Raw genomic sequence first — 9,247 nt, 5'->3', positions numbered from 1 at the left:
CAGACGTATATCTCTTTCGGGGGATTGGGTCGAGATTCTGGGGTTCAGTATTGGATCTAATGTATGGTATCAAGGATATATTATTCCTCAAAATGTTAATTTCTGCAAGAAGATGTATAGCCTCTTTTTGGAAATGTATAAACCTGCCCACTTTGAGCCAGTAAAGATGCTTTAGCTTGAACACCCCCACCCCCCCAATTCTATTTTGGACTATGATGTGATTGGGGAAGTTTTAGATAAATTTTCCTTAAATCTTTTTTTGGGGGGTGTTAGAAGTCTAGACTTTGTTAGATTTATTGAAGATATTGTATTATATGTATTTTCTAGTCCACACTGTTTTTGAGTATTTGTTAGCTGTGATCTGTTGACTGATTTTTGAGGTACCTGTAATCTACATTCCTTGGCTCACTGATTAAGGCGATGCAATCATGTATTGATCGTTTGAGGATTTTTTACTCTTGGGTGTAGTGTTTATTAATCACTAGTTTACATAATATTTAACAAAACAGGAGTATAATCTATATGGAAATCAATAAAAATTAAAAAGGAGGAAACACTGAATTGTGTTTCTATTACTTTTCTTTTGCTCAGCAGTTACACAATTTGTTCACTAAACAGTTTTCCTTTCTCTAATCAATGGATTTAATTGCAAACAAAGCTTCATGATCCTTTTTCATGAAACTGGTGTTTCTTTATGGCCATCCCAATGCAAAAGCAGCATAATTTGGTTCTATCTGTTGAAGACTCTTAAAAGAGACAAAGAGCTTAGCTTTCAGAAGCACTAAACTGGCATCCCTCTAAAAGCATCTGGTGGTAGCAAGCCACAGGAGCACTCTGGAGAGGTGAGTTCCTCATTAAGGTCTAGTGACTTGAAGAAGCTGGTAAATCTAAATCCACTTGATAGAGAAGGTACAGCTGCAGGGACTGTCCCATGTATTTAGTAATATTCAAAGAAATACCAAACAGGTCACTCTGTATTTGGTGCAGTGGAGTAAATGAAAAACATTACATTGAGGTTTCTCCATCAGAATAGTCAAGTCCACCCCAGACTGTTTACCCAGAACTTGGACCCACTTGGTGAGATACAGAAACTGCTTGCTGCCACACATCTACTTATAAATGCAGGCACTTTCTTTTTAAACAACTAGAGAAACAGACTTACAGGAAGAAAAATATACATTCCAACAATACAGGAAAGGGAAGCTAATTCTTATTCGACAGAAAAGTAGCAAGCCTTTCTGAGAAATGAGTAGATATACTGATGCACACCTTGAAATGAAAATTATCTTTTGAAGCTTGCTGGATGGGGGTAGGGGAAGGATACTGTTTCCTCAGCTTAAAAAAATACTCCTCACTACATCAAAGGCTGCAAACAGCATGGAACTGAAATTCTGCTTACTAAAACTTTAATGTGTTTCTTCCTAGAGATGAAAGAAATCGAGTTCCACTTTTAAAACAAATACAGGACATTGAAGTGACACTTTCCATAAAGCAGAACTAATGATTTGCTTTAATGCCTCCCCCTTTCATAAGGATCAGGGTGGAGTATGTGTTTAAATCAGTGAGGCCAATTTCTCCTAAATGTAGGAGAACTTTGACATACTATTCACTGATTTTAAAGTGATAGGGTTAGGGACTGAACTGAAAACTCATTCAGTGGCATGATCTGGGCTACTAGATCAAAAGTCAAATAGTAATTGATGGGAAGTTTTGTCCCTATGAGTACAAACAAAACTCAGACTAATGCAATTTTGTGCAGTTTATGGCTATACAATGGGTTTGAAAAGAGAATAACTGAACAGTTCAGATCAGTTCAGATGCAGAGGAGTTAGCCGTGTTAGTCTGTGGTAGCAAAATCAAAAAGAGTCCAGTAGCACCTTTAAGACTAACCAATTTTATTGTAGCATAAGCTTTCGAGAATCAAGTTCTCTTCATCAGATGCATGGTACAGAAACTGGTCAAATATAGAAGAGGAGAGGGGAGGAGGGGAGGAGAGAGAAGATGCAATTAGGGGGGAAGAGGATGTTTACATTTACTAGCAAAGGAATGTTTTGGTTGCATCCTCCCTCTCCCCCCCTAATTGCATCTTCTCTCCCCTCCCCTCCCCTCCCCCCCTTCTATATTTGACCAGTTTCTGTACCATGCATCTGACGAAGAGAACTTGATTCTCGAAAGCTTATGCTACAATAAAATTGGTTAGTCTTAAAGGTGCTACTGGACTCTTTTTGATTTTGAACAGAGTCAGTGTCATGCTTTGTTAAATTATCTATATGAATAAAGGTATTTTCTGGAGGGAGAAGTATTTATTATCTTTTTCCTCCTATACGAATATGTCATTTATGTGATGCAACACATCACATCTACATGCTCAAAGGTTCAACTGCAAAAGCTATACAAGCCTATCCAGAGAGTAAGATCACACTGGAGCTTTGTGGGTGAATTCAGGCTGAGGAGCAGCAGCTACCAAACTGCAAACATATGGCTAATCCTGCAGAGTTTGCCGCATGAAGCACTAAACTTGAATAAGGAGGGATGATATCAGTTCATCATCTGATAGCCATCTTATTCTATTCTTATTCTATTTTTGTATGTCATGAAATATAGTCCGTTAGGGTACTCCAGAAAATTTTTGCAAAGTATGAAACATGCTTAGAAAGAAATGGTTTGTACGTAGTATAAGACACCTTTGTCTGAAGGGAACACTAATAGATAACTATCCATGCTGGGGGGCGGGGGGAATGTTTTCTGTTCTGGCATTTCTTTTATTGGGAGACAAGGCACATGTTAAGTGTGGTAATGTGAATTCCCATAGAAAGGTAGCAATGAGGATGTAAAACCTGCAAAACAGATATCATTTTGAAAGAGCTCAAAATTAACAAGAGAAAAAAACTACATATAAAATCCCCCCAGTCAATGAATTTGAGATTTGTAAATAGATTATCTGTTGATTAGACAGATATACAGTATTTAATGTTATAATCAATACTAGTTATTTTGTAAAGGTGAGCTTTAAAAAAGTAAAGGCTTTTGAATACTTTTTCTTCCTAAGCAATTCAAGATAAACCAATTTCAGAACATTGTATACAGCAAAATGCAACATTCTAGTGATGAGCATTGTGAATTTACAACCTGGTACACAGTACAAATTGATAAAATAAAATGCAAGCTATTAAGGTTAGCTAAGTATTTGTTAAAGTAAACCATAGTTTAGAAAGAACAAAATGCAACTTAAAACATGCATCTTTAAAAAACTATTCTTACTGTACTATTACTATGAAACAATTTGACCTGACAATATCAAGTTCAGTAACTGAATTCTGTAATCCTGCCCTTGGCTAAACCTGATAAAACTGTTACTTAATTTTACAATCCATTTCCTTCTGATGCAGGAATGTTGCTGACATAATATAAAATTTGTAAGAAAACAACTATTTTTGCATTTAATAGAGATAGCAAAATGTGAAAACTTATAGATCATAATCAAAAGATATCTACTAAAGGATTAGGCCTCAAAAGATAAGAAGCAACCAACATTTATATTACACATTTAACTTTGGCATACCAAAACCATCGTTTACAAATACTGTTTTTGGTATGACTCAAATCAGATGCCTCAAAGGCTTCAGTTTTTGTTGAATGCAGGCATTTCCGCTGTCAACAGTGTGATAAATATTTCTATCCCATCCCAACAAATAAGTTACAGTACAACAATGAATTTTAGAAATAAAATTGTAACATTTTAGTAACATCAAAGTAAAACAATGAACCAGATTAAGCCACAAGCCCATGCTTAACTTAAAACCCTCTAAACACCAACGAATGTTTCAAAATAAACCTACTTCTTGCTACCAGAGATATCAGCACTGATTTGTTTAAGAAAAGGGACAGGTGTTGTAATTTTCTGCTCTGGAGTGTCAAACTTCAAGATTTCAGCTAGGAGAGAATCTGCTAACTATGCCAGTCCACATTCTATAATGTAGAGTCAGGAATGGGCAAATTATGCACACTTTATTTTGAGAAATCAATTCTGCAGTTTCATTTAAGTTTGTAGACTACCAGTAGCCTGAAATGGGGAAAGACAAACTGTGCTTTTTAATATCGACAGAAGCAGCTTTTACATACTTCTGTGCAAAATATTATTGGGTGAGGATCTGACAGAAGTGGAAGCAAGATTTTCTGTTACAGTTATATTAACATTAAAATAGGTTGCTTTGCAAAACAAAAATACCCAACATGTTTGAGGGTTTCAGGCACTGAATATAATGAGACAACCCATTCAAGCACAAAGTAATGGCTATAATGAAGATTTGGTTAAAATTAACAGCAGCATGTTTGCTTAAGAATCCTTTATACTTTTTTGTTGTTGGGCTATTACAGATTATCACTAATAATTTAAACTGATTTTTCAACACCAAAATAGTTGAACATTACATTTTTAGATCAGTTTTCAAAAGGTTATCCATTCTTAAACCTCATGAAAGATCTCATATCAGAATTCAAGACCAAGATCTGTGCTTCTATTTTAGATAGTCTCCCAGCATAAAAACAAGCAGGAAAAAGCGACATCAAGTGTCTCTGCTAAAAATGGGTGAACTTCCACAGAGGTCCTTGGGATGCAGATTTTACTACTGCAGGAGGTGAAAAAGGAAAACTGAAAACACGAAGGAAAAAAGCCAACCCCTGCAGAGGTTCCCAGATTCATGATCCAGTGGAGTGCAGGCTAGGGATTGGATAGAATTTAGAAATCCGGCTTTGTGTTGATGGATTAAGGCACTCAGATTCTCCAGACATTTTAAAGAAAACCTCCTGTTCTTGAAGCTTCCGAGCAAATTCTTCTTCTAATGTCTGATGACAAGATAGAAAGCAATTAAAATTAGTTATAATGGAAATAGTGCTAGCTTTTGTTCTAATTTGCAAGTGGCACCAAAAAGAAAGCAAAATAATCTATAGGAAACAATTTATGATTGTGATTTGAAATAATCTCCAGGAATTTGTGGTCTGGAAGTTCCTAATTTCTATGGGCAAGACTGCAATAGAAAAGAAAGGGTGCCATTTCATTCGGAAATATCTACAACCATTTCTAAGCTATCACCCTCTATAGTTAGTCAATCGCAGCCAAAGGTCAAATATGGCCTCCAAAGAATCTAGCCTCTAGTACAGCCTCCAGTTCCAATGGACTCACGCACATTATTATGCACCTCAGTCATTTTTTCTTAAGCACAGACACATGATTAGGATCCTTAAATGCACCTTCTGAAGTATGAATAATGAGAGGAGGCTTTTGCAAAGCCCTTAGAATATACCGCAGGTTGTTCACTCTTATACACCAGCAAATAGTGTTGTTAAGTGGAATTCTCTTAATTTCTCTTTGCTGAATTTCTTCCTGAAGTCCAGCAATCCTTTTTTATTCCTCTTTTTAGGAATTTGAGTCCGTTTTGAATCAATTCCTCTTTCAGGTTTTAGTCAGACATGTTCACCTTTAGAGTGAAAGAAGAAGACTCCTTTGCCTTAATTGTAGTGTTACTGTCCTGAGGAAGAATTCTATATAAGAATTCAAGGTCTAAGTGTCAGCATAAGCTGAAGTACGCTTTACACAAACACCAGAAAACTGAAAGTGTATTTTGGCAAGAGTGATTGGGTAGTGGTTATGACTGTTTCAAGCCAAAAGAAGAAGGGTTATATCTTCTGAGAAGAAGATTAATTCTGGACCAGTTTTGAAGGGGGGGGGTGGCTCTGAGGAGAACCTTGGGTCTGTTGTGAAGGGAAAATGGTTTTTGGCAACTCAGGAGATAGAAATACCCCGCTAGTTTCAAGAAAGGTGCAAGTTAGGTGCACAAAGAAAGTGACTACCTCCAGAAAACCTGAACTGTCATGGGAAACTTCCTGAAAAAACGTTGTAACTAAATTACTAAATAAAATACCTCACTATTAAGAATCAATATATGAAAATAAGTTTCAAGGATACTATTTTGCCTGTTACAAGAAGTGTACTCTGCATTACCATCAAAAAATTTTCCTCCACATTTCCATCCCCTGACTACACTTACTTAATCCTTGCCTATTAAATAAAGTGATTTCTTTTTTAATGTTATACAGTCTCTAGTGTCATTTCCAAAAAAAGTAAGAGGGCTCCTGCTTTTCCCCTAAATTGTATGAGCTTCCAAGTACTGATACTGACATTACCTTTTTCCGGGGTCTCAGTTTCTCTCGCCATTCTTTTAGTTCTTGGCTGTGTTCTTCATCCAGCTCTTTTAGTTTTTGAGTTTCATGTTCAACCAGTAGATGGCATTTTTCATTCTGAAAATAGGATACAAATAATCCCTTAGCAAAACTAAGTCAGATTAATTAACTGCTTGTATAGCAGCAGATGCTGACCCAATTCTTTAATTAGCTTAGTCTGTGGCAAAAATCATTCTTACATACCATCCCAGTACCTTTCTCTACCAAGCTTAGGTCTGCTGCAGAAACGATGGATTGCATTCCATAAACATGCTACTAAAACTATAAAAATATTTTATACCTTCTCAGGGGTGCTAATGCTAATCAAATTACTAGTGTGTTTTAGTACATTCAGACAAGCAGCTTTTGGCCATTATGCTGCATGAGGAAAAGGGCTAAAGCACTCTTTTCTTTTTCTCACAGCAGAAGCTATATGTAGCATTCATCAGAAGAAGCATTACATTCATCAGAAGAAGCATTCAGTAAAAAAAAAAACAAGTTGCAACTGAGTTATGGTGACCCAGCAAGGAGCTTTCAAAGCAAGTTAGAAACAGAAGGGGTTTGCCATTGCCTTTCTTTGCAGAGTCTTCCTTGGTGTTCACCCACCTAAGTACTGACCCAGCTTAGCTTCCAAGATCTGACAAGATCAGGCTATACTGTGCCACCTTCCCTCCTAGAAGAAAATACACACACACCCAAAATCCTAGAGGGAGGTTAGTACAGACATTCATTCAAACAAATCAAAAACATGCACAGTACAGTGAAGAACAAAAATGAAGTGAAATGTGACTGAAGTTTTCATCTGAACAAAGCAGTCTAGCCCATTCCTATAATGTGCTTAAGCCAATTTAGTTCAATGAGCTTTGTGTGCTTCTCCAAATAGAACTGCAGCCTAAATATGGATTCAAGCATTCCACCCCATCCATACTTCCCAAGTCACTTACTCTCAAAAGCTTAGCCTCCAAGCAGCCAACACAGAGCAATATTGCTTTCTAGATAGCCAGAATTTCAGATGGAGCATCCTTCCTTAATTCATCACCCATTTAGCTGCCTGAGGTGGGTACATGGCAACTGTACCAATCTCCTTCTCACACAGTGCTATTTATGAGACACTAGTAGCTGACCAACTCCAGATCTTCTTGGAAAATACTAGTGCTCTAGACCCTTTCCAATCTGGATTCAGACTAGGGCATGGGACAGAGACAGCACTAGTAACGTTAGTGGATGATCTCTGGCTAAATAAAGGCAACGGTCATGCCTCCTTATTGCTCCTGGATCTGTCTGCAGCCTTTGAACACAGCACACCATGCTATCCTGTTGAGGCATCTAGAGACAGAAGTGGGTATCAAACGATATGCCTTGGACTGGTTTAAACAGTTTTTCATGGGACGGACATCTTTGTAAAGACTTTTCGAGAATTCTTTTGCAGCTATGGAGTTGGATGTCACCAATATACAGATTACACCCAACTCTATATCTCGCTATCCAGGTCTCCTCAGGATGCAGTAGCTGTAGTGAAATGGCTAAAAAAGAACAAATTGAAATTGAACCCAGACACGACAGAAGTGATACTTGTTGAGCAGGCAAAGATCTTGAAGGACATTGTACTCCCCATTTTCGATGAGAGTTCGTCTGACCCTTGCAGGTGCAGTTAAGAGCCTAGGAGTTATGTTGGTTCCAGTGCTCCTACTAGAACAACAAGTTAAGGCAGTTGCAAAAAATGCCTTTTACAACATCACTGTAGCCTGGAATAAGGCTATGGTAACCTCACTATGGTAACATCAAGACTTGACTATTGTAATGCACTATACATAGGTCTCCCATCCAAATTAACTTGGAAACTCCAATTGGTGCAAAATGTTGCAGTGCAATGGCTATCAGGAATGAGCAGGAGCATGAACATCACTCCCATCCTGCAGTCACTCCATTGGCTACCTATTAGTTACCGTGCTCAATTGAAGGTATTGGTTATTACATACAAAGCTCTTCATGGCCTTGACCCAGTATACCTACAGGACCACCTCCCTCCCTATGTCCCTCCACGGCAGGTTCATTCATCCGAGCAGGATCTCCTGCAGGTGCCACCCTGCACATGGGCAAAATCAACAGCAGCCCGCACACCGGCTCTCTGTGGTGGCCCCTACCCTGTGGAACAGCCTGCCTGAGGAGGTCAGGAGAGCCCCCACTCTCCTAGTTTTCTGCAAATGATGCAAAACCAAATTATTCAAAAAGGCTTTTGTATTGTAGGGAGGGGCTCTTAGATGCTTTGCTAATGAGTTAAGGACCATAGACTTCACCACTATGATGCCTTATGTATTACCTGTTGTCTTAAATATGTGCTCCTATGAGCTACTTGTGCTTCATGTGGTCTAATGCCAGCCCTAGAATTGCTTATGTTCTGTTTCAACATTTCTTCAAAGACTGCTCTGTCTTTGTAAAATTGTGTTTATTTACCCTATGGCATTGTTTATGGAAATGTCCTTGAAACTGACTGTACTAATCTCACACTGTGTAATCCACCTTGAGTCTCAGTGAGAAAGGTAGACTATAAATAAATAAATAACTTAAAAAAGGGCACAGAAATGGCATTAATTGACAGCTCTGGCCATAAAATCCATTTTCATAACACTGGTGCTATTGCAGACAGAAATGAGTAACTTATAGATGAAATCATGGCTGCTTTAGCTACCATGCACAATTAGCTTCATAAAAGGAAATCCACATCACCTGCAGACCTATGTGGAGAACTAGCTACCAGCACCTAGACTTATTACAAATGCAGTATTCACTACAGAAACACACCAATGAGTTCAGCATACTAATAAGATGACAAAGTCTAACCTGCAGACATAGGATGAACAATGTATCTGGGTGTCTCTTTTTCTAACTGTAATGTATGTCAGTGTACTCAGTACTTCAGTCACACAAAACATCTCTACACAGCAGAATTCCATATAAAATATACCACATGCAAGATAAGCCTGTATCCTAATGCCTTAAAAGGCAAATTTGGATTATCACCATTTCT

General features: G+C 37.9%; 1 protein-coding gene across 1 annotated transcript in view; it reads right to left on the bottom strand.

Annotated features, from left to right (window-relative positions):
* Nucleotides 1–2,933: 2,933 nt before the first annotated feature.
* SLK (STE20 like kinase) overlaps nucleotides 2,934–9,247 on the bottom strand; it is a 69,261-nt gene continuing 62,947 nt past the window's right edge. Inside the window, 2 exon segments of the mRNA XM_054982261.1 lie at nucleotides 2,934–4,845; nucleotides 6,184–6,297. Coding sequence (XP_054838236.1) covers nucleotides 4,699–4,845; nucleotides 6,184–6,297 — 261 coding nt within the window. The 3' untranslated portion in view covers nucleotides 2,934–4,698.

The sequence above is a fragment of the Eublepharis macularius genome, chromosome 6 (assembly GCF_028583425.1).
Source record: "Eublepharis macularius isolate TG4126 chromosome 6, MPM_Emac_v1.0, whole genome shotgun sequence".
NCBI lineage: Eukaryota > Metazoa > Chordata > Lepidosauria > Squamata > Eublepharidae > Eublepharis > Eublepharis macularius.
The sequence above is the reverse complement of the archived record's forward strand: the minus strand, read 5'-3'. Positions and strand labels throughout refer to the sequence as shown.